Source organism: Cheilinus undulatus, linkage group 17, assembly GCF_018320785.1.
Source record: "Cheilinus undulatus linkage group 17, ASM1832078v1, whole genome shotgun sequence".
Classification (NCBI taxonomy): domain Eukaryota; kingdom Metazoa; phylum Chordata; class Actinopteri; order Labriformes; family Labridae; genus Cheilinus; species Cheilinus undulatus.
The window spans coordinates 8,823,438-8,848,711 of NC_054881.1; the positions used below are offsets into that span (position 1 = coordinate 8,823,438).

The window sequence follows — 25,274 nt, forward strand, 5'->3', positions numbered from 1 at the left end:
ATGACTACTCTGAAGGAGTTACAAGCTTCAGCAAGCTTCTGCACACAACATCTGATGCCCGGGCTCTTGACCAGTCAAAGCTTTATGGGAGAGTGGCAAAGAGAAAGCCACTGTGGAAGAAACCTCTGATTAAATCTGGACTAGAGTTCACCAAAAGCCATGTGGGAGACTCCATGGTCAAGTGGAAGAAAGTTATTTTGTCTGATGAGGCCAAAATGGTGCAAACACACCATCCCTGCTGTGAAGCACGGTGGTGGCAGCATCATGCTGTGGGGATGCTACTTAGTAGGGCTGGGCAATAATTTGAAATTTAGATTAAATCGCAATATGACCTGCTGCAATATTCAAATCGCAGAAGGTGCAATATTTACTTTTTTACAGCAGAGATGTTATTTTAAGGAGGTTGTTATTAAAGACTTTTTTCATTTTATAAGCCAAATTATATTGACCATAATAATACCACAATAAAATGGTTTAACATCCAAGGGGTTGAGTACTTTTTCTCGTTAAAGAATAATTGCTGTTCTGAGAGCTAATGACAGGCAACCTTCACCTCTATCTGCTCATTTACCTTGAGTATTTCTCCTGCTGGCACCATCCAGATATCCCGTGCATTGGCTACACTGCTGACTTAGATAAAAACAGAAGTGTGTGTCCCTTCTCTACTTTAACATAAATTAAGGTCAAAATAACCCCTCTGACAGAGCTTGGTGTTGCATTTTGAGGCAAAGCTTCAACAATGGCTGATTTCCTACACCTTTCTCTTAAAAACCCACATTAACTTCCCGGTTGTTACAGCAGAGGAGCAGAGGAAGAGTTACCTTTCAAATTAAAGTTCTGTTTGAGGTCTTTAATGAGTATTTAATTTTAGTGGTATGGCTTGTTTTAATAGAATTGTTTGAATTGTGTTTTAAAAGAGATGTAGACATTTCTCCCAAAAATAAAAAATCTTTACTCTTTGTTACAGGAAACATTTAGCATTGAGAAAAATGCATACAATGAGTGCTTCTCTGCAGTCTAGATTGTCTAAAAAGATGTTAATCAATAGTACACTGTGTTATTCAGGTGGTTATTGATTATTAGTACCTTGCATAATAAAACGCAGACATATGTATGAGTCAAGTACAGCATATGTCAATGATTCATGACAAACTGTCCCACAGAGGCATATAATCGATAATCAGACTGTTAGACAACCACCTGAAGGATAGCCTCTGAGCGTCTGGATTGGTTTGAGTCCGACTTATTACGACCTCCTTTCTCTGCCGCACCCATTCTCTCGCAGTGATCCGTCTGACCACTCATCTGGTGTCCAAACTCGAAGCTGATCCTGAGCTCGCCCATCTGACAGCGAGGGAGGACGTCGGGGATCCACTCGATCACAAACGGGCCGGCATCCTTCTGATCTGCTGAGCCTGGACCTGCAGAGAAATACTGTATGAGATTAATGTAAATATCAAGGATGATTTCTCTGAAAGATGAAATCACTCACCGACTTTGAGGAAAGTGCGGAGTTCCATAGGTCGTATCGCGTGTGGTCGATCTGTCCTGAATCCCTCTTGTAGATCGGGTTCAGGTAGAGGATCAGGGCAGCGGAAACGAGAGTAAGAGCCGTCTGCGTTCTTTACGAAGCTCTGAGAGAGCTCCAGAGGAAGCTAGGACAAAATATCATGAATTTTTTTCCTAATGCTTTCTGTATCATATTATACACAGTGGTGTAGTGGTACTTGGAGAAGAGGGTAAAAGGGATGTTCGATATTGATATCTTCAGATTTTAGGATTTTTGATCAAATCAATTACAATCATAACATGGTTTAATCAATTAAATGATTTAAGGGAGTGTTTACCTCTGGAGTGTCAAAGATTCGTTTGACTTGCATGAGATTGGTGATGTGCCAGGTGTACTTGGAGAGAGAGCCGAGAGGAAGTCCATCATTTCTGACAAATGCTAAAATCAATGCATTAAGATCAAAAGACAGAAAAATACCGTTCATACTGGTTCACATGTTTCGTCAGATATGAAAGGTTTAGATAATTTATAATACAAAAAAACCTTGATGACAATGTTAGGAGGCATTAGTGAGTTAAATGTGTCTGACAGTTCAGTGTGGTTTTGTATTTGATGTTTTTCTCACCTGTTGTGAAGTTTGGTAGTCTCTTCTTCTTGGAGCCCATCGACAGACGATGCTGCAGAGCGTTGAAGAATTCCTGAGTGATGTGGAACACCAGAGGCTGTGGTTTCCCTGATAGAGAAACGTCAACAAGATTATTGTGAGAAACACTGAAAACACTCTATTTAAGTGGACCCTTATAGCATAGTAATTACTTCATAATTGTAGAGTTATTATCTAGTAATTCTATAGCAATAGGTATAATTATCTAGTAATTCCTACAGAACAAGGTTGTAATTACCTAGTGTAAAGGACCACTTAAGAGGGAAAAAATGTACAAGTTTTGATAAGGTTTAGGGTTGGTGTTCAATTTCTTTTTTGTGAGGGCTTTTATTTTGAAGGTGGGCCATGGTCAAACAGGATGTAAAGAGACCAGCAGGTGGTCAGAGTGAACTGACTGAAGGAAAACTCATGCTACTTTAGCAACCAGCTGGAAGGTGCACAAGGTATGCTGTGTAATCTTTTAAATGTGTGGCATTCTGTGATGTTTTTTTTCCTCTGTATGTATATCCATGTGCATGTATAGCTGTTGTAGCATTGTCCATTGTTTCTAGCATAGACATTATATACGTAGACGCCTCATTGACTGTTTGCCTGCTGCCGCTATACGTCAACGTGTCTGCAACATTGCCAGAGGAAAGACCGTTCCATAAACAAATGCAAGTATATAGGGGATGAAGGGTTTTGTTATTGTTTGAAATGTTATTCCACGCATTCTTGTCAGAAAATGAACTGAACTGAAATGAACAAAACGAGAAAACTAATTCTAATTCTCTATACCACCTAATTCTCTAGTAATTAGGTGGTATCATACACATTAGACTGGAAGCACAAACTCCCATGCTCCCTCAAGAACCCCCGGTCCGCTGTCCCATGGCCAAGATGAGATCCACGTTGTTTCTCCTATACCCAAGGTTTAGCAATCAGCTGGAGCACCCTAGAGTAAACTTTCTCTGTGAGGCTGAGTAGTGTGATACCCGTTAATTGGTCCTCTGGTCCCCTGTTTTAAAAATAGGAACCACCACCCCGGCTGGCTACTCCACAGGTACTGTCCCAGATTTCCACGCGACGCTGAAGAGGCATGTCAACCGGGACAGCCCTACAGTATCACAGGGCAAATCTCATCTACGCCTGGCACCAAGGAGCTTTTTAACCACCTCACCGACCTCAAACAAGGACATGGATAAGTTTCCCCCTGGACCCATAAACTCTGCTTCCTCACTGTGTTCATAAAAACAGCCCCTGAGACCCCGTATTCCCTAAAGAGAGGGAGCGCTCAGATTCGTTGGGTCAGCGGACCAATCTGAGGGCTGACAAAGGGTCAGCTGGTTGTGGATTTGCATGCATTTGTATGTTCTTACCTTTTGCAAACAAAGGAGTAAGTGCTCTTCCTTAAACAGATCACTATTTTTTTTATTTTAACCCTTCATTTATGATTAACAATGTGCAGCTGTCTCTTTACCATCAAACTGGTAGTGCATTGTTTGGTGGATCCTCTCTGTGACGCTGGACAGCCACTGGTGGAATCCCATCATCACCGTACGCTCATCCACAACCTGGGTGCTCCCTGACAAACACACACATTTATTCATTATCTGCTTTGTTTCTACACAGGCCACCCAAAAACCACATTAAGCCTTTAAGTCGCTGAGCTTTTGGCTGTCAAATGTAATTAAAAAGATCCTGGATTGTTTTGTGTGCCTCAAATTAAACGTTAAATATGCTCTGTGTGTCCACTACAGTGCGACCCTGTTCTTTTCAATAGTAGATGAGGATTAGTGCAGCGGGATTAGACAGAGGAATGATAAAGATAGAGACAGATGCCTAAGACGATGTAAGGCTCTTTGACAGACAGATTTAGGCAGCAGAAAGATGAAAAGGCAGGGAGCGAGGGGGGTCACTGGGGAGGCAAGCAGGGAGGCAGCACCTGGAGCCTTCAGCCCAACAGTACCAGGGGCTTTCCTCTGACCAGCTTTCTTTAGACCGCAGGCTGACACTCCCTCTTTTCCGACCCCAGAGGAAGAGGCCGCTGAGGGGGCAGGAAATTAAAGAACAGTAGAGTGGGAGAGATAAAGATAGAAGAGAAGGGGAGGGACAAATGGAAGATTCAGACAAACATGCTTCAGGAGAGTCATCCAGCATCAGAAGTCGTAAAGAATAAGTTTGTAAGGATGAATAGTGAAGAAAATACCCGAGAGAGGTTCATCCAGGCGGAGTTTCTTTGTTTTATGAGAGTGGACCAGCTCGGCCTGTTGCAGAGGCTTCTCGTTGGCACAGAGTACTCTGTTAGTAACACTTGGCTGCACAACTAAAAAGAGAAAGTCACATTAAAGGAATAGTTTCACATTTAAGAGATTAGACTTATTCACACCACTTTCATTGTTGGCACTTTTCACAGTGTTTGGTATTATTTGCAGATTTACTATGATTATTTTTAAGCCTTATCATTCAATATGTTAATGTATCTATTTATGCTTTAAGTTTGATAGAACTGGTAGTTTTGCTGCAGATAGCATGGGCAAACACAATTAATAATCAACAGAAATATGTACAATTTAAATTGATTTCACGAAAATCTACATTGCAGTTCCCTTTTGATCCAGCAGAGGATGCTATGAGAGGCATCCAGACATGGTGGAAGCAGGTATGGATTTCAGTGTTTAAAAAAAAGTATCATTTCAATGCAGGAGTTTCATTGTGTAATGAGAAAGTATTCATTGTTTGATCATGATCTTCAAAACCACAAAATTTATAAGTATTCATCACTGTATTTATAACGAAAAATAGGTTACAGTTGTTGTGCATCTTCATTGTCAGGAATTGGATAATTATTTTTGTCATGTTTATCCATAAAACCATATTATGTCTTTATAAAAAAAAAAATATGTAAATTGCACATAAACTGCAATGAAAATGTATGGTGATTACAACTAGGGCTGAATGATTTGCAAAAATAATCGAATTACGATTTTTTTCCCCAGTATTGAAATTTAATATGCGATTATTCTACGGTCATTTTTATGTCACTCATTTTGATTAAGAAAAACTTACATAAAACACGAAAAGGAGGATTTTTGTAAACCATCGTAAAAAATGACGCTTGAATGTTTGCATAATGTGCATAAAATCTCTGCTGCAAAAAATATTCATTAAACTCGTATTTTGACACATTTAAAGTTAAAGTAATATTGCAACTTCTGCGATTTGAAAATTGCAGCAGGCCATATCATGATTTAATCTCATATGCAAATAATTGCCCAGCCCTAATTACAACTTGTCAGTATCTTATATGTATATTAAACATACAGTGCAATCAGAAAGTATTAGGATCCCCAAAAATTATTTCCATTATTATTATCCTACAATCAGTATCACATAATGACAAGTAAAAACTGAATTTTAGATTGTTTGGCAACTTCATGAAAAATAAAAAAGTGAAATATCACATTGACATAAGTTCTCACACCCTGTGCAACACTTGGAATTTAGTTCATGTTTCTCCTATTTCTCTCAATCTTTGCTGAGATGTTTCTACACCTTGATCAATGAAATTCATCTGACATGTTTTGTAAAGGCACACACCTCCATATGGAAGGCCTCACAACTGAAATTGCATGTTACATGGAAGCCACTCCTCAGTGCAAATCATCAGAGCCAGATCAGTGGAGGGCGGTAGTGATGGTTGTCCTTCTGGGACTGTCCCATCTCCACACAGGATCTCTGGAGCTCAGTCAGTGTGACCATGAGGTTCTTGGTCACCTCTCTTAATAAGGCCCTCCTCCCATGATCAGTTTGGCCAGTTCTTGGAAGAGTCCTGAACTTCATCCATGTAAGAATTATCAAGACAAATGTGCTCTTGAGAACCTTCAGTGTAGCAGAATTGTTTTTTTTGTCTTGCAATAACCCTGTCTGAGCTCTGCAGGTAGTTTCTTTGACCTCATGGCTTAGTTTTCACTCTGATACGCATCGTCAGCTGTGAGGCCTTCTATTGAGAAGAGTGTCATGTCCATCAATTCACCACAGGTCATGGTATTTCTGACGTCTTATTCCAGTGTTGCTAAGACCCACAATACTCTGTTTCTGACTGGCTTAGTTAGGTTGGGACTTAGAGCTGCATCCATTATTGTCACTGCTAGGGGAACTGCATTAACTCAAGTATGAAAAAACAGCCGGCTAGTAAGCGACACTGGGGTGGGCTTTTATTTAGAGATTTACGGCTTTGTGCTTTTCACCACTGAACAGTCAAAGTAGTCTGTTAAAGTAAGTTGATAAAAAATCTCAGTTACTGTACCACTGGGGGTGTAGTTGATGAAAGCAGCAAACTCTGACGTCAGTTTCTCGTCACTTAGAAAGGCACACACACAGGCGTAGAAGTGAAGGCAGGGCTGTGATGTCCCAGGATGAGAGTTGGCTCCATCTACACCTGGTTTGCTTCTTCTGCTGCTGCTGCTCACCTGACAGGCACAGTGAAAGACTCCATGTTGCTGCTGCTGCTCTCTGCCCTTTTTCTCGCTCTTACAAACCTCCGACAGCCCGCCTGCACCCACAGTGAGATGCAGCAGCCCTAGAGGATGCTGGGAATCTGTGTGGCACTTCACCACCATGGTGTCTTTTGCAACACGCTGCACCAGAGGTCCTGGAGACTCCGTGGCCAGCCTCCACAGCTCCTCCCGGGCTTGGATGGAGGCTTGCAAACCCTCTAAGACAGAGCTTTTCAATGTGAGCGGCGTGGCACGGCTCTGACACTCTATAGCTTGCTTTATGTGAATGCAGAGGCTGTCTGAGGATTGTTTTGAACTGGTGACTGCTGACTCTGACTCGCTCTGATTTGACCTCTGACCCTGCCTACAAGAAGGCAGAAAACAGCGGCCTAGGTTTATGCGGGTCAGGAGGGTTGCTCCGTCGCCTGTAGCTATGGCAGTATCAGTGGGGACAAGTTCAACAAAGCCAAGCTGTGTCGCTGTGGCTCCTCTTCCTCTGTGACAAACCGAAAACACCTGCACACCTCCACCTGAGCCGCCCACAAGGCCTCCACCCTCAGCACGCTCTTTGCTCCCTCTCTCCTCGCTGTCTATTATCACTTTCACCACCTCCACGGCACACTTCTTGCTGTTTCTGCTCGTTGCAGAGGCGTTTCTGAGGGATATCCCACAGGCCTTGTTCTTGCAGCTGAGCCCACGGGTGCCATTGTAGACCCCACACTGTGGGCACTTGCGGATGCCCCGTAGGGTGGCCCTGCCCAGGTTAGAGAGAAAGGCGGGAGTTTTTGATGCTGTCTTCCTACTGTCTTTATGTTTGGTTGCCAGGTTAGCAGAGGTGGTCAAAGTCTGAGTCTGAGATGAGACCATGGAGGATGAGGAGGACACTGTCACTTCAGTCTCCATTTTGGGAGTCTCTATTTGTGAAAGTTAAAACCTAAAAAAGAGAATGAAAGAGATATCATGGGTTACATGGGGAGAATATGTCTATTTTTGATAATAAAAAAAAAGATGCAGACCTGTTATTTAATAAAAATAACATTTTCTTTGGAGTTGTATTAACCATTTATCCAGCTCATTAACAGTTAACAGGCTTTGCAACAGCTTCCTATTTTTAAATGTGTCATTTCTCTACATAAATACGGAAACACCTCGCCATAAACACAGTACTGTGTTTTAAATAAGCTTTCTCTATGTGTTTATCATATCAAATGTTCAAACTACCTGTGTTCCGCTTCTGTTTGGTCAAAATCAGCTCAACTCTGGCCTCCAAAACCGTCTCGACCGTCGCCATTCCTCCTTACATCCCGACAGCCGCATTGCGCCTGTAACGACACTCGTGATTCGTCAGAGGTGATCACGTGGGCAAAAAAGGCGGGGGGTGGCCGCTTCGGGTGCAGTGGCTCATGGGAGATGTAGTTCGTGTGGAAGGCTAAGGAGTGTTTACATTTAGCTAAGCTAGCGAGAGTTTTCTCGTCATTTTGGGAACTTTTGAAGCGAAGTGCCGATAAATCAATACCAAAATGATTAAAAACGAACTACTGTTTTTAAAATAATATATATTTTAGTAGTAAAAAGCCCCAAGGGTTTGTATTGACAGAAAAGTGACATCTTTTTTAAAAACGGCCACCAAATCTTAGCCCTACGGATAACCATATGAAAGTATAAAAAATACGTTTACTATCGAATTTGTCATTTTGACCATAATTGAAATTGAAACCCAGATCGTTGAAAATACATATTTTTGTCTGTGATTATTATCATAAATTGTACATTACTCTGGAAATGAAACTAGTTTTCCATACCAATAAAGCCAACTGAGTTGAATTCATTCCAACCCAATTATCTGTCTCACCACACCAAATTGGCCGAAAGGACTTAAATCAGCCAAATATATTGAAGAAATAAGAATATCAAATTTCTTGCTTTCACCTGGATTAGTTTACTTTCCCTTCCAAACCATGCTAATAATGTGCAATAAGCTATGATAAAACTAAAATGAATTGATGTAATATTTTTATTTGCTATATTTTTAATTGGTAAACAATTATATAAAGATAGTTTTACTTACTTTCCAACCAAAATAACCAAACACTGTGGTTCCAGGTTTCTCACGAATACAATCTGCAGCATTCTTTGTCACATATAATCATCTCTGGAGATCTTTAGGAGGTCAGACCCTAGCGAGTCAAAGTTAATCATTCAAAGACTAAACATTGTGTAAATCCTAATCTAACCATGTGTATGTGATGGGACATAGCTTCGTCAAGACTTAGGTGGCGTAAAAAATAAAATATTGAATAAAAACTCAACAAGAAGTCATTTTTTTAATGAAACCCTCCTTTCTCCACATTCAACCTGGTGATTGATTATAGAAGATAGGATGCAAACAGTGTGAATGGGAGCTGTTTTAAGCATCAGCAATTTAATGGGACAAAGCAAAAACTCAAACCATGTTACTGAAGCATCAACAGAACTTCCCTTGCCAAAACATAGGTTGAAAACATTCTTAGGCACCGCCTACTCTTGGATGACTTTTTGGTTAAATTAAAAGAAACTCACTGATAATAAGGCAACACAATAGATTTTTTCCAACTATATTAAAAATGATGGTGGCCACAGTGCAAAAATCTGATCCTATAAGGTTGTTTCTTAATCTATAAAAACAATCGTTATTTAGGAATAACAACAGAATAACTTAAATTATGTTATTACTTGTCAATCAAAAGGCTTTTTTGCATTACATAGCAATGCTGCACGTCCTCTGGAAGAATCAAACCTCGCACTTTCTCTACTGTACACGGACCAGCACTGGACAGGGATGCTACTGTCAAAACAGCTGTTTCTGGAACCCATTACCCAACCAGAAGCAAGTAACATGTTGTCTTTATACAGATCGGTACAATTGAACAGACTGTCACATAAAACAGAGTTCCAAAAGCAAATTACAAAACAAAGTGGAATGCAAAAACATAAAAAAAATCCCTAGTATTTGAAATTTTTTGAAAGATAACTTTTAAGTATTTGTGCAATATTGTCTGCCTATAAGTAAGATAAGAGTGGCAGTAATCCCTGCAATTGATTTATTTGAGATATTGAAAATCTAATTTAAAAAATAATGTTGACAGTTGACAGCCACTTTTATAAACAAACATAAAACGGTGAAACGTGTCGCATGATTTGATGGTGTCACTGCAACGTTTTTTTCTTTATAAGACAGTCCCGAAATTAAACACAAAAAGGCAAAAAAGCTCTTTATACAATGTCAGCATTTTGAAGAGTAATAATGACAGCAAAAAGATGGAGTAGTCCTTTCAGTTTGTCAGGGGGGGAAGGGGGGATGACACTGGACGTTGTGTTGTGTGTAAAAAGCATCAGAGTTCATGCACACACTCAAGCACACACACACATTTCGTATTCACAGATTGAATTCAGTCCATTCAGTCCGTTTCCAGAAGATGAATCGTAGAAGGAGCGCAGAAATTTACTTATTTTATGGCGTCCACTTTCCCCTCAACCTGCCTGTTTGTACTCAGTGATTTCCTACTTTTCACAGAATGACCTCACAACACCCTGAGAACTTGCCTGGACTAGTTTTCACTTTCAAGGAAAAATTAAAATCGCACCCCTTACTCAAAACATTATTATGGACTGTTGAGTACTTTCTGTGGCAAAACCAATACCCTCATCTCCCTGTATGATTGTTAAACATTGGTATAAAATTCTGCCCTTGCTCTTTGGCTCTGAGGGGCTGAAGATAAACAAAACCTGGTGTTTTACTATAGATTTAATTATTGGACACTTCTTTTTCTTCTAAACTAACATGTGGCTGTGCTAGAAATATCATGACACGGTTGTTTCATTTACATTTGGCCAGATATATGGAGGCAGTACAAAAATACGCCAAAGAATAAAATGGGCCCGGGAATGCAAGGTGCATTAGCGATAGCTGTTATTAACAGTGTTTAATTGTTCTGGAGTGGATTGATTTCTGTACACTTGCAGATTTTGGGCAGTGGGTTAGGTTATGGGCTGGTGGAGGTTGGTAAAAATGGCGTACCAGCCTCGCTAACAGAATAACTTTGTGTGGTTACAGAGAGAGCACATCTAATGCGCTCCTTCCCCCCAGCAGAGTATCATCCATGTGGCCTCAGAGGCTCAAAGAGGGCTACTTTGATCACTGATCAGTGGGTGTGGAAGCCGGCAGTGCTCATGCCGGCCTGGTTGGTTAGCACCGTCCCGTTGACTCCCTGTCCGGGCTCCACCATGCCCCCGTTGCTCACAGCTCCAACACCAGTCCATCCAGCCCCAGCGTGTAAATGACTGTAATGACAAGAAGAAACAACATCGTTTCAACAATGAAGTCGAAAGATGCAGCCCTATCAACATCTTGGGGGGATTTTTTAGTATCCAATATCAAAGGAACACTTGTGTAACTTGTCTTTTTAACAATCTGCAAAAATGCTGGAAGTCTGCAAATTATTTGTCTGGTATTTCTGTCAAACACCAAATAACCTATTCCCACGGGAATTTTGGCATGTGTAATTATTATGAAGTGAATGTAAGGTGTGAAAAGATTCATGATCTTGCAGTTAGGATGCAGATATGTGGTCACGCATAAATGCAAACACTGACATGTACTCAAATTTATTTTGGGTTTTCTGTATTATAATATTTGTAGTAAAACAGGGTTTCTGAAAAGTTTTTAAAACCAAATTTAAGATTTTCAACGATAGTTTTAAACACCCCAACAAAGAAGTACTACACAATTTTTAAAGATGCAAAGTTTTCTGCATATCTAGAAGATGTCTCATTAGTCTTTGCTGTTTTAATCTTGAAACCAAATGTCCTTAGTCTTGCATTTTGCTATCCTCTCCTACTTCTCGCTTTGCATTGGTTTGTGATTTTTAATGCGCACACAATATGCTGACTCCATAAAGGCCATGAACTGTGTTTTGGAAAAGTAAACCCCCATAAAGCATCCCCAAAACGATCACATAATCCCAACTAGACATTGTATATTTAATCAAGTATTCAGATATACTCTGTTTAACCTCGTGTTATCATGTGTCCAGCTGCATCATGGGAATTTTTGTAAATATACCCATCTGTATGTGGCACATGGTACAGGAGGATACCCCGAGAGGGCACTCCAGAAAAATCAGAATGTATACAACTCCCTGGTGTATGGCATGCAAACTACACACAGAGGTCACTATGATGTTAATTCTGGGATCAGAACGAATTTAATAAACATCAACAATCAATAGTAACTTCAGATCAGCTCAGACTGATGACTGGTGGTCAGCAAACACCATCTGCGTTTTGTTTCTATGTAATTTTCTCTTTAATGTACAGACATATCAGTCGAGGTAAATCAGTTCATTTTAGCTAACTGGTTAACTGGTGACTGGTCACAGTTAACTGGTGACTGACTGCTTTTGCTGATGTCATCTCTACAGACACTGATAAAAACAGAGGGTTTCCTCCAGAATATCTCTGTGTGGTTTTTAAATCATTTTGTCAAAATATACAAATAATGTGTATTTGATGGAAAAACTAAACCAATACAAACAGCAATGGACGCTTAGCTCAAAGTCACCAATTTGCAGTCACTTTCTGAACGTCAACACCAATCTCATCTTAATTTAACTGTTCCTCTCTTTGCAGTGACAATAACACTGTTGTCTCTGCTGCTGTGTTGACTATCACACCTCCTCCACCTACACACTGCCTTTACCACACATACTGCAACTGGCATCTGTGTGACATTGCTTTTTGAGGATGTGTACAGCTGACGCATCAAACTGATAACAAGGATGCAGTCATGATGCATTCGCATATGCATAGTAAACAGGAAGCCTATCTCCAGACTCAGACCTTTGACTAGAAAAACGGCTTTAAGACATGGCTTTACATTTCAACAACTAAGGCTGAAAGATTTGCAAAAATAATCTGATTATGATTTTTTTCCCCAAATGTTATGATTTAATATGCGATTATTCTTGGGTTAATCGTCAGTATTTTTTTCGACAAATTAGAGCAATAAATAATTCCATAAATAAAGACCATGTTTTGAAAGCAATGATATTATTTCAGAAGCAATTAATCCATAGTAGCATGTATCTGAATATGGGGGTGCAACAAGCTTTAAGCTATAAAGGAGGCGGCTGGGGTGATGGAGGTGATGCCGGCTAGCAGCTGATCGCAGTTGAGGTATGACTTTTGTGAAGTAGCACTAGGCTTCATCAGTTTTGGACAGAATGAGATAACTATTTTTGCTCGTATTGCAAATGTGATGTCATTTGCCTTGTTTAAGGACTTTATCATTTTGATGTCACTCATTTTGATTAAGAAAAACATGCATAAAACACAAAAGGAGAATTTTTGTAAACAACTGTAAAAAAAACTGACACTTGAATGTTTGCACAATGTGCATAAAATCACTACTGCTGCAAAAAATTGATTTATTAAAATGGTACTTTGACACATTTCAAGTTAAAGTAATATTGCAACTTCTGCGATTTGAAAATTGCAGCAGGACATATTGCGATTTAATCTAATTTGTGATTAATTGCCCAGCTCCATCAACAACCCAATTTTAGAATATAAAGGAACTGGAGGAACTCTGATAAGTGTTAACGTGCAAGGTTAAGCTGCATTTAGACTCCTATATACTCTGAGCTTTCTGTGTAAGATTATTACAACAATGTGTTTAAGTTTCTGATGCTAAAGGGATTGTTTGGGTTAAAGTCAACATGAGATGTGTTGAAATTTAAGTCATCTAGTTTTTCCTAACAGGTTTAGCAACATCCTTGCAAATGTAAACCCGATAGCAGTGGCCCTCTTTCACAGTAAATAAAGTAAAATACAACCACATCAGTAAACAGTCCCGAGTTCAATTATAACATGAAGAACTGCCTTTTGCGTGTGTTAAAAAGTGATTTTGTTTTGCGCAGTGTCATGTTGTGCATAAACTCTATGGCCAATTACAACAATCTCCAAAACATTTTGCTGTGTTAACAAAGAAAGAGTTAAAATAATTCAATCACAAATGCAACAAACACTGTTAATATCATGAATAAAGGCAAGCATGTTTGACACTCCTATTTAGAGGCTAAGGGATAAATCATCAAGAAAAGCAAGATTCAAACAGGTTTGGGAAGAGTAAAATGGTCAAATAGAAACACGTTTTGCAAATGAAGTCATTTGAATGTCTGGTAAGAACAAAGACCTTGTCCCATTAACTTCCTACAGTATGACATGAACTCACTTGTAGCCCTGCTGATCCCAGGTCTGTCCATAGACTCCGTAGCTCGGCACCTGCCATCCATTGGGCACATACTGACCAATCTGCTGCGTGTTGCTGTACCACTGACCCCACTGACTGTAGGGCTGCGCTGCGAAGCTCACTGTGTTCTGCTGACATACGGAGGAATATTTTAGGACGCACAGGCTCACATTGCACCAAGACTACACAGAAGCAGTCTGGGGATCTAGCACTGTAAATGCCTCTAAATAAGTGATGATTATAGACCAAATGCAGGTTTTTACAAGTTACTCTTGGTACATACCTGTGGCATCTGTACCTGCTGTATGGGGCTGACCATGTCTGTTGTTTCTTTGCCCCAGTAACATTTAACAACATAGCCCTCTATGGATGTGCCATTGACTGAGACAATAGCATGGGCTGCTGCTTCATGGGAGTTGAACCTGCACACAAAAAATAGCTTAATATAAAACCATCCTGCACACTGTGAGGTTCCTCTGTGACCCAGTTGCATCAGATGAAAGGCTGCAGACTTTACCAGACAGTCAGCTTACCTCACAAATGAATATCCTTTGTCTGGGAAAACACGTATTTCCATTATTTGGCCGAAGGGCGAGAAGGTCTGTCTCATAGTTTGCTCTACAAACAAAACAAAACTGTCGTTGTATAATGTTCCAAAATTAGGTGGTGCTTCTTAACCTGCAGCTACACCATAAAGGCAAACAACGACTCACCTGTGAGGCCTGTTGTGACGCCTCCGCAGTACACAGTGCAGTTACTCGGGCTGGACTGGTTGACCACCTCATCAAAAGAGAGCTGTTTGGAACTGGGAGCTAAATGAAAGACAAAAGATAAACTTAAATTTTCATTTGCTGTGCAAAAAATGCATTCACAAAAAAATATAAGAGGACAACATCTCTTTATTTCATATTATAAAATGATCCTGTTATTTTTTTATAAAAGTAAAGGGTTAGTATTTAAGATATACATATGCAGTAAACAGTGTATGGAACAGGGAAGTAGTATAACATTTGGATGCATTATACATTGTCTGTGTGAGCCTACAGTGCACCATGTTAAGAGGGCTTAGATACCATCCATCGATTTTTCTAAACTGGATTACTGTGATCTTACCTTCATTTGAATTTTTAGGAGCAGGTTTCCTTGTGGCCCAGTTGGTTCTGATCTGCCTCCCTCCCAACCACTGTCCTCCCATCTGCTGTATGGCATTCTCTGCATCCTAAAAAAAACAGAAGAAACATGAAGACTCACCAGTTGTTAAAAGCAAATGCAAGCATTCCAGTGCCCTAACCATAATGAGAACCTGATTTATTCTCAGTCCTTTAACATACAGGCACTTACTGTATTTGTGCACTCACCCATTTGTTGAAGAAGGAGACAAAGCCATAGCCTTTAGATTTACCTGTGGCCATGTCTTTCACCACTCGACAATCCCTGCAGACAAACAGAACACAGTCAGTTAAGAAAATCTGTTTGTTACAACCCAGTTTTTGATATTCATCACCAAGTATCTCAAAAATTAGGTTTTCTTAAATGTAATATTTAAGTGGGATGATTTGAAGTCATCATTTGGAAGGGTTTTAGTGAAAATTACAGTCATAAGACAGAAATATGTACTGGCATGTTCTAAAGGAAACCAAAAGCTAATACTTTAAAAGGATATGAATGGAAATGTTTCATTTTTAGTGTAAAAAAAATCACATTAAAAAAGCACCAAATGTTGATTCATTTAGTACAGATTAACTTAATAAACTATTAACTGTATAAACTATTGATTATGTGTCTCTACATAATTTAGAAAAAACACATGCAAATCAAATTGTACAGCCTCAAAGCAGGCAGAACCCTGTGCTACCCCCATGGTTCTTTGGCTACCTCCGTAGAGGAGCCCAGAAAAAAAGGTTAAGAACCAATGATTTAGATTATCAAAAGCAGTAAGCGAGTGAGCTTAGGAATATGGCTAAACTGTTGGAACAGAAAAATGCTGCAGAACAAAATCTAAACAATTTTTCTCTAATTTAATATAAATTTAGAATATAGAACTTTCATAATGATCACAAGGATACACTTACGATATTTTTCCAAATGGAGCAAAAGCTGCTCTAATGTCATCTGTGGTGATTTCAGGACTTAGATCTCCAACAAAGACATGGAAGTGACCTAAAAAAATAACACAGAGGGTTATTAAAATTGTTTATCAAACAGTAAAAACACAGATAGTTAAGTAAGAGCAATGTCTTATTTACTTATTATTTGGTTTATTTCTTTACATTTAATGGCGCATGTGTCATTACTGTTTTGATATTTGTTTCTGATTTAAATAGCAATGCCCCTGTTGTATGAGAACCGGTCTTTATCAGACATTTCAAAAATCCATCATCAGTGGTTAAAAGTTAATCCTTTTATCAGGTCACACTGCCACCTTTAGGAGGTCCCTGCACACTACAAAGCTAAGTAGACTGCAATGTTCATTTAATCAACTTAAACTATGACTAAAAATGTTTGTCAAGTACCTTTGTTCCACAAGAAAGACTAGACTAAGACCAGCTAAAGATAGATCTTTGATGACTAAAACTCACTAAAGTAAGATTAATTTTTTTTTAAGAGGACTACAGTGAGACTTAAGTTTTGAACTGCATCTAATCTAAAGACTTAGACTAAAATCAAAAATAGCTGTCATAATTAACACTGGTAGACTGACCAATCACTAAACCAGCTGCTATATCAAAACACTAGATATGATTGGTCTCGGTCAGTCTCACTCATGGATTATTGGTAGACTGACAGAAAAAATCCTGATGGGAGCATTCCTGTTTTAAACAAAAAAGTGCATTATCCTCAATACATGCCAGTGCTTAAAACACCTTATTTAACTAGCAAATTGGTGTTTAATGTACCTGTTCTTTAAAAATGTAGGAAACATTTTCCAGTAAGAAACCATGTCACATGTAGACCAAGAGGATCTACTTACTGCTTGTGTCTTTCTTTTGGCTGGTTGGGGTTGTGGCCCAGTTAACCTTCACCTCCTGCAACAGAGACAGACGTCGAGAGCGAGGGAAGAGGAGGAAAGGTGAGAACTGAGGTATGCTTGCAGAGGAAACGAAGGTGCTTTCTCTTTGATTAGAGGTTTTGTCACACACCAGTTTTACTTATTTTTTTATTGATTTTTTTTTTTTTTTTTTTACGTAAGGTGGTCTCTTTATGCCACTCTTTTGTTCCTAAACCATCACTACATCAACTGTTATCTATTTTTACAAACCTCTGCAATAATTAATAAAACAGTAAAAAATACAGTGGAGAATATAATGGGATATCACCTTCATAATCAGGAACATTTCAGTCTCAGTCTAGTAAAAAATTTGGAGAAAAATTGTAGGAAGTAAGGTCCAAATAACAAGGGACTTACAAACAAGTGATTTTTACGAACTTGTTATACTCCTCAAATGGTCCTTCAATACCTGTTGAGGATAAAATATTTTCAACTGAATGTATTTCTCGTGAAGTTGCTCTTATGTGGATTCTATGTGGACATAAGTTTGCAGAAGAACACAGAAGTAAAGATGTAAGGGGCATATAAGAGCATCAATTATAGTAGATAAAAGATTATTAACACGTAACATCATGAAACAGCAGGACCATGTTAAATCATCTCACACACAGATGGCAAACTCACTCAAGGAAAATCTTAATCAAAGCAGAGACAGCATGTCGTATGAAGTGAAAATAAAATACCAAAACAAGACTTTGTATACACCTGAGTAAATAAAAACCACAAGTTTTCAGTTTATTAATATGCATTTGTTATCTGTCACAAAGACCTGCAAATAACCTGGCTTGTAACCTCGTCTTGACCACTTTTGATGTAAAATTTTACTCTATGAATGATTGATCCAAAACTTAAACAATGAATAAAACTTTGAAAATGAATAAAACCTATTCAGAAATTTCTGTTGCACATCTGTGTCATTGCTTCTGTTCACTTCCGATTGTGTTTTATTGTCATATTTCTTGTCATTTGCAGGCCTCTGAGATGAAAAATTGTAAAAGTCTTACCACACAAGATGTTGAGATATTGGCAAAAAGGAAACATCATTAATGCAATTATCTAACCAGCCAATCACATGGCAACAACCAACGCATTTAGGTATGTAGACATGGTCAAGACAATCTGCTGAAGTTTGAACTGAGTATCAGATTGGGATGAAAGGAGATTTAAATGATGAGTGTGACGTGGTGTCAAATAGTGTCATTATTTAATGAAACTAAATATTTTCTCTAAGCCTCCAAAATTACTACTGTGGTGGGGAAAACAAACAAAAATCTAGTATTTCATGCCCTGATAATTTCCTTAGTGATCATGACTTGAGTGTTTTGAAAAATGGAGATTACTTGATGGAGCTACTGATTTTTGTTAATACCAAGAAGAAGCAGAAAATTTTAAACCAATCACGCCAACCTGTCAAATATGCAGACATGTTTCCAGTACTCATACACACACAGTTATATTACACTGCAAGAGATTACAGAGGTCTGCGTCTGGTGTCGTCACATCCTGGTCGTTTTAGATTGTGCACTGAATAATAATGTGCACAAGGGAGTAAAACAAATTAAGTGGAGTGGAGCAGGAAGATAAGGTTTAATAAGATACAAGTTGTTTCAGCTGATTCATGTTATCCCCGCCCACCCAGCCTTGCCCTGTAAGACTCACCAAGGGAAATATGGTTGCTTACCTTACCAAGAATTTTCCGACCATTCATGGCTGCGATTGTGGCAGTGGCATGTCTATGTTCATAGAACTCCACAAAGCAGTAGGGATCATGACCTGCTGTCTGTAGGGGAAAATCAGAAAAAACATAATGAAATTAAACTAAATTCAATGTTAATCAAATACTCATTTTCTTTTTGTTTATATTCATGTTCGTAAGTGTTGTTTGTATATCTCCTTGATATTTGTATTTAAATGAGGACTGTCAGCTATAATTTTGATGAGTTAAAGTCCATAATCAGAACATTCTTTATTTAATAGTATCTTTATTGGTCTCTTTCTGTAAACTTTTGTTAAGGCACTGCTGCATCTTCCTGCAGCCCATGGATGTAAAATAAGTCCAATAATGCTCCTTAGTGTCTAATTTCACTTTTTAAAAACTTAGAGCTCAGTGGACAAGTCAAAAGCCAACTACACCGTATGTTATTTAGCATTTTTCATTTTACTGTTCACTTATTTCTACTCCAAAGCATAAAAAGTTCAGTTTTGTCTGTGTTTAGATCATTTCATGATCTTCGATGTATCTGAAGTTCCTTATATCATTTCAAAATAAAAACAGGTCTGTATCCACACAGATATTCAATTACCCTTAGTTAAGGACAGTACAAAAGTCAAAATGAAATGTTTTATATGCAAAATAGAACAATTTCATACTGAAAACCATAAAAAGTGGAGAATGGTTGTTGATTTAACAAACTACCAAACAATTCAGATTTATAAAGATGAAAAATGTAAATTGTTTGAATGCCCTTATTTGAATAGAAACAAGGATAGGTAATAAAGGCCAAAGCACCATTTCAACTTAGCATGTAGTACTAAAATATTGTCACCAGGGGGCTCTGAATCAAAACAACAGCAAAAGATGCCATTGAGGGTAGCACTGAATCATGGGAGTGTTTCCCTCTCTACTCTCCAATGAAAACAAATGGCAATACAGGCACAAGGAAGAAAACATATTCATCAGCAATGTTCCAAGTGGAGATGCACAATATTGCCAGTATGATATCGGTTTTGATATCATAACCAATAGCAGTATCAGTTTAAATATTTGGATATTGTTTTAGACGTACAATCCTGTGCTACCACAACACCTAACAACATATTGTGTATCAGTCCAGAAAAAAAAAATGACAAGTCAGTCCAAAATTCTATCTTCTCTTCTAATTGTTCAGCTGGAACAAAAACAAAGTATGAATTCTGCTTTCCTTCTTTACAGTCTGACTTCCAAATGATGTAAAACAAACACAAAGGATGTTGCTGTAAATGAACCATGTCCACATTAAGGGTAGAAGGTCTCCCTCCAAAGACTGAATGTTGTTTATGTGCTGATATGCAGCAACAAACCAGTGGAGAGATTGAAAAAAACTGTTCCATTTTAGGTCTTCATTTCTGTCACTGATGTAAACCCCAAATTTGATCATAACTGATTTGGACTCATGGGCAATTCCAGATATTAAAACGGCTTTATATCTCTCTGGCATCCATAACATATAGCTCAACTCTAATATTGTTTCTGTTTGTTTTTCAGATGAGCCTTGGCCTTTTTTATAAAAATAGTTGAAGAGAGACCGATAATGCTGGAGGGAGAGAGAAGGGATGTGATGCAGCAAAGAGCTGGGGTTGGAATCAAACCCACCACACACTTAGCCTTCATCTCTAACAGGAAGGAGCGTCCACTCTCTAACAAGTTCTGGACAAGATTTAGGTTCATTTAGTAAGCAAGATAAAGAGGCTCCAGCTATCGAATGAGAAAACAGGAGAGGTTGCCGTTTTTTTTCCAGCTACAGGTGTATGATAAATAAAATGCAATTTAATTCCAGCTGGGCTGAAGTCACTGTGGCCTTGAAACAAGGCTCAGCTATAATGCAAGCAATTGGCAAAAAAGCAGGGTGGTAAGAGAGTAATCAAATGAGAACACAAGCAGAAGGAGGAAATGTGTTTTATGCATCATCAAAAGCAAACTGTTGCAAAACGGTTTTCACAGAATTGCACTGCCAAAGGGGTATGCTGATGAGGGCAAAGTATCTTTCCAGGCAAGAGGAAAAGAACATTATGCTGAAAGAAGGTAATTGTACTCACATCTACAATCATTTTACAGCTCTTGCAAGGTCCAATCTGGCCAAACAACTCCAAGATTAGGGCCTCTGTCACGTCCCTGGACAGATTCCCCACATACCTAGATTCAAGACAGGACACAGGAAGTAACAAGTTAGTGAATTGGGATTTAAGAGGTGATACAAAGTTAACAAATATAAATTTGTTTCCATTCTAGAGAAACTGTAACTCATTTCCTTTGACTATCATTATGACGTTTATTTTGTTCTGAAGATTGTTCCCCTTTTTCTTCTGAGCAAGTGCAGTCTATTTTGATCACTGACAGGAAGGGGGATCTGCTCTTATCTTCTTGTTTTTAAAGGCTATGGGTGCAACAGCTTGCCTCATATTACTTTACTGTGTTGTGTTTAAATATCTGCCTGTTTTTTTTCATATATGGCAATGATGCATGGGGATGGATTTTCGTAGATATTGAACAGTCAATTTCCTCCAAACTCTTACCAATACAATAACAATACAAGCACGCTTTCCGTTTTAAAATTGTAAACAACACCGAGGCCTTTCCAGTCCTAAAATCCAGCTATAACTCTAACTATGACAGGGCCCATTTAAAGCCTCAGTTCAATCATTATAGAGTATACTGATACGTATCATAACATGTTTGTGGGTGTGCTGAGCTGATTCTTAATAGTTCACCTATTAAAAGTATTTTTCCCAGGGAAGACCTGTTAAACTAAGGGGGGCTGCAGGGATTTTAAAAAGGGCAACTTGGTAGCCCAGATGTTAGAAAACTGAACAGCTGGACAACAGTACAGTTTATTAATTAAATCACATTAAGTCAGTTAAAATCAGAGAGGGGTCTTGGGTCCTCCCCAAGGAAATTTAGAACATCCAGCACTGAATTTCCTGAACTGTGGAGAATATCTATGCAGCAATTTCTGGAAGAAGACGATTAAAATTAGGGTAGGGCAATTCATTGTAATTTAAATAAATCACAACATGTTCACTCGACTTTTCAAATCCAAGATGGTGCAATACTTCTTTGTCTGAAATATGAGACAAAACACCAGTTTAATAGATTTTCTGAGTCAAAGATATTATACTCTACACCAGTGGTTCTCCACATTGGGGTCGGGACCCCTTTTGGGGTTGCGTGACACTAAGAGGGGGTCTCCAGATGCCTCAAAAAAACTAAGAACATTTTTGAAGTACACTGTTGCCACTTTACACCAGTTTTGCCTAATCTTAACAAATTTTCATCTCTTTTCCCCACCAATTTTGCCAATTTTAACATTTTGTCAATTTTAAACCCTTTCCATCACTTTTTTTCTGCCTGTTCTTGCCACTTCTAAACCCCAATCTATTGTTGGCTCTGTTGACACATTAGTGCCACTATTAACCCCTCTTGCCACTTTTGCTAGTTTGACTATTTCTGCCTCAGCTAACCCTTTTTTGCCAGTTTATATCAATTTTCATCCCATTTCATCAAATCTATCAACCTATTTTTACCACTTTAAAGCCATTTCAGTCACTTTTGAATCCTCTTTTACAACTTAAAATGCCAATTTTTGCCACTTGTACCTAATTTTTGGTATTTCTTACCCATTTCTGCAACTTAAAAAAATCTAATTTCACCACCCTTTCCACCATTTTTTTGCCATTATTAACCCATTTTAGTTATTTTTTAACATATTTTAAATCTGTTTCATCAAAAGGATTTAGATTTTTTAAGAGGGCTACTTAGTACACAAGTGAATACATTTGTTTCTTTGATAAGAGTGGTTATTATTCAGGTTGATTATTAAATACCACAACTTAACTTTACAATGGACCATGGTTTTGCTGGCCCAGTTTGGCTGGGCCCCAGAAATCTCTCCCATTTACCCCCCTAATGGATGGCCTTGTCTGCACATGACTATTCTTGAATGTTCATGGCTGTGTTCAACTATCCTTAGGTACAGCAGGGGTCCCCAGTCTCTGGCACCTTTATTTTGGTGGCCATGGGCTGAAAATGTTGAGAATCCCTGCTCTACACATCATGCAAACATCCAAGTGTGATTTTCTTTCTAGAATAGTTTGCAAAAAAATTCCTAGTTTCCATGTTTTTGTAAATGTTTGAGTCATTAAAAATGAGAAAGATATAAAATCACCATTCTCTCCAACACCATTCATAGCGACTTTGATATGATCAAAAAAAGGCAATTTTTCAAAACTGTTGAAAAATACATAAGCTTGGGAACTTTAAAAAGAAACTGCATATTAAATTGAAGTTGTAATTTGGGGGGGGGGGCACAATTAGCATGGATTTTTTGTCCTTTCAAAAATTGTTCAGCCGCAATTAAAATTATAAAAAGGCTGGCAAGAAAACAATGATGGTAAAAGGACATGTCTTCGTTAAAGTGCCCTCTAAAATTTAAGACTTCTCAATGGTTAATAAATAAATACATAAAAATACAAAATCTGACCTTTTGAGAGCTTAAATTTCAAATGTGCAATTTCAGATCATTTAAGACTTTTCAAGGATCAGATGAACCCTGTCAGCTGAGGTAGGTCTATTGGTTCTGCTTAAAAACATCTCAAAAGTAATGTTCATCTTGTGAGTACAAGCATTATGGTAGGCTTGTACATACTGCCAATTAATATGGAGATACAACAGAAATTTTCCTCTCTCTCATTACTGGTAATTAACCTTTTAAGCTATTATCAACCAACACCAATATAATGCTGTTATTATCAGGCATCCCTAATACACGGCTGTGCCTGCCTTATTTAAATGTGTTATCCCTCTCCAGCTCTGTTTAAATATTTGAACAGTCATTGTAAAATCCATATTTACATAACCTGTGTGACAATGCAGCCCCCTCTTTCCTATGCCGCAAAACAGATACCAGCACAAAACAATATGCAGATTTCTATTCCACCTTCAGGATGACAGTAAATGCAAATGTCTTCAGGAGCTAAAACCACAAGGCCAAACGCTTCTTCAGTCTGCAGTTAATAGGCATCTCTTCTGTCAAACACAAAGTGCATCTAGGGACAACCAACATTATTGAAATCTCAGCTATTGACCTTGTCTTACATCACTGCCAGCTTTAAATAGATTTAAGTTAATCTTACCCTAGTAACAAAAATAACCCGCATTCAAAACCAAGTTAACACCAGTATAAATAAATGGGAACACATACTTTGTGTTAAAGCAGCAAAAGTATGCCTGACGATCTGTACTAAAGCATAAGCAGCAATTATTTTACCGCTTTACAAGCGTTACGGAGGCGGCGGCAAGCCAAACTCCATTAAAAAATGGCAGTTTAATGTTTTCCTGGACATTGTTAAAGCGTAATTAAGATGTAGAGCGGCTTTTCTACCACAAGAGCAATATACTCAAGTCACTCTTTCATTCGGCTATGATCATTCTGTTAGTATATCGTGTTTAACACGGGCTTTTCCTTCATGATCAGTGTGTGCCGACGCATTAATGTTAGATTTTTCTGGAAGTGGCTAGCTAGCCCTAATGAATGTGCAGAATTTACCAGAGTCTGTTTTTCGTAACCGCGGTGTATTTACTTTCTATCGAGTTAATTAAGTTTGTGGCTGGCGAAAACTCTCACAAATGATGTGATTTTATTGAGTTTGTGGCCCAGTCTCAACAAGCCAGAAAAGCAACGTTTTTTGGGCCGGAGTGCGCTCCGGATAATACGCTGCTCCTGAATGCTAGCTACGTGATGAACACAAGCAGCTAGCTGGCTAACGGCAACGCAGACGCACACTTACAGGGTTTTGGGCTGGTCATCGTCCATTCTGCTGAACTTGCTGGCCGAGAACAAGTCGCAACCCTGAGAGCAAATCCACGACTGTCGCGGGCAGCTGCCTGTGACCCCCTCAAATTATTTTATTGCGCAGTATGAAATGATTTGCCACCGCTGTTAGCTCCAGTGTGAACAATGGATAGCCGACAAAGATGGCGGAGCGACCGGAGCCGTTACGAAACACGCATGCGCAGTAGTTTAGCCTTTAGGCAACTTCGAGGCATGTTACAAAATACTGTGAACCAAAAGTAATGTAAATTTAGCAGATAAAGAGCCTAGTTTAGTGTTTTTCAAACATAGCGTGCCTTGTAAATGCAACGTAAACTTGTTAAGATATCATTCTGTAAAGTCTGCTGCCTTAATAGTGTTTTAGTTATAGTTTTAATTAATTATATTAATTTCATTTTATACGGTGTTATTTTATATCCCCTGGCAATTCAGGAAGGCTGAGTTTTGTGATTTTCAATATGAAAACATATTAGAATTCTAAAAAAAATCGCATCAAAGAAAAGAAGTATAGTTATTTAATTTTACTGATGTATAAGTAATTCAGTGCCACACAGCAATAAAACAACGCTTAATAAATTTAATAAACACATTAACAGTACAAAAGTCAGGTCTTGGGGCTGCATACAAGTTCTGATATTTTCAATACACTTATATTTAATACTATTTCTGCCAGTGGTTTCCAAAGTGGGGTAGGAAAAC

At 38.5% G+C, this 25,274-nt stretch overlaps 2 protein-coding genes across 5 annotated transcripts; both read right to left on the bottom strand.

The window, feature by feature from the left end:
* Window positions 1–881: 881 nt before the first annotated feature.
* Window positions 882–7,975, bottom strand: c17h2orf42 (chromosome 17 C2orf42 homolog). 3 transcript variants are annotated; one of them, XM_041810440.1, is made up of 9 exons: window positions 7,874–7,975; window positions 6,463–7,586; window positions 4,363–4,479; window positions 4,099–4,200; window positions 3,634–3,738; window positions 2,136–2,243; window positions 1,848–1,948; window positions 1,493–1,655; window positions 882–1,421 (listed from the first exon to the last, which is right to left on the bottom strand). In XM_041810440.1, exons 2-9 carry the CDS (start codon window positions 7,553–7,555, stop codon window positions 1,189–1,191), a joined length of 2,022 nt encoding a protein of 673 aa, XP_041666374.1. In that variant the 5' UTR covers window positions 7,556–7,586; window positions 7,874–7,975; the 3' UTR covers window positions 882–1,188. The 3 variants fall into 3 exon arrangements, with proteins under 3 accessions (XP_041666374.1, XP_041666375.1, XP_041666376.1); XM_041810441.1 differs by lacking the exon at window positions 4,099–4,200; XM_041810442.1 differs by lacking the exons at window positions 3,634–3,738; window positions 4,099–4,200.
* Window positions 7,976–8,957: 982 nt separating this feature from the next.
* On the bottom strand, window positions 8,958–24,726 carry LOC121524888 (nucleolysin TIA-1-like). 2 transcript variants are annotated; one of them, XM_041810444.1, is made up of 12 exons: window positions 24,532–24,726; window positions 20,785–20,881; window positions 18,671–18,769; window positions 16,912–16,966; window positions 16,013–16,100; window positions 15,299–15,374; window positions 15,054–15,159; window positions 14,654–14,752; window positions 14,474–14,558; window positions 14,224–14,362; window positions 13,923–14,068; window positions 8,958–10,972 (listed from the first exon to the last, which is right to left on the bottom strand). In XM_041810444.1, exons 1-12 carry the CDS (start codon window positions 24,555–24,557, stop codon window positions 10,834–10,836), a joined length of 1,155 nt encoding a protein of 384 aa, XP_041666378.1. In that variant the 5' UTR covers window positions 24,558–24,726; the 3' UTR covers window positions 8,958–10,833. The 2 variants fall into 2 exon arrangements, with proteins under 2 accessions (XP_041666378.1, XP_041666377.1); XM_041810443.1 differs by having other exon boundaries at window positions 13,923–14,071.
* Window positions 24,727–25,274: the final 548 nt, after the last annotated feature.

What these genes read in the sequence shown, in the direction of transcription:
- c17h2orf42 (XM_041810440.1), bottom strand. Translation starts at nt 7,555, where the DNA reads ATGGAGACTGAAGTGACAGTGTCCTCCTCATCCTCCATGGTCTCATCT. An exon ending in TGTTGGGCTGAAGGCTCCAG is followed by an intron (nt 3,739 to 4,098) that starts GTGCTGCCTCCC and finishes TGTGTTTGTCAG; the next exon opens with GGAGCACCCAGGTTGTGGAT. An exon ending in ACTACCAAACTTCACAACAG is followed by an intron (nt 1,949 to 2,135) that starts GTGAGAAAAACA and finishes CATTGATTTTAG; the next exon opens with CATTTGTCAGAAATGATGGA.
- LOC121524888 (XM_041810443.1), bottom strand. Translation starts at nt 24,557, where the DNA reads ATGGACGATGACCAGCCCAAAACCCT. An exon ending in CCAAAAGAAAGACACAAGCA is followed by an intron (nt 16,101 to 16,911) that starts GTAAGTAGATCC and finishes TTATTTTTTTAG; the next exon opens with GTCACTTCCATGTCTTTGTT. An exon ending in TCTCCTTCTTCAACAAATGG is followed by an intron (nt 15,160 to 15,298) that starts GTGAGTGCACAA and finishes TGTTTTTTTTAG; the next exon opens with GATGCAGAGAATGCCATACA.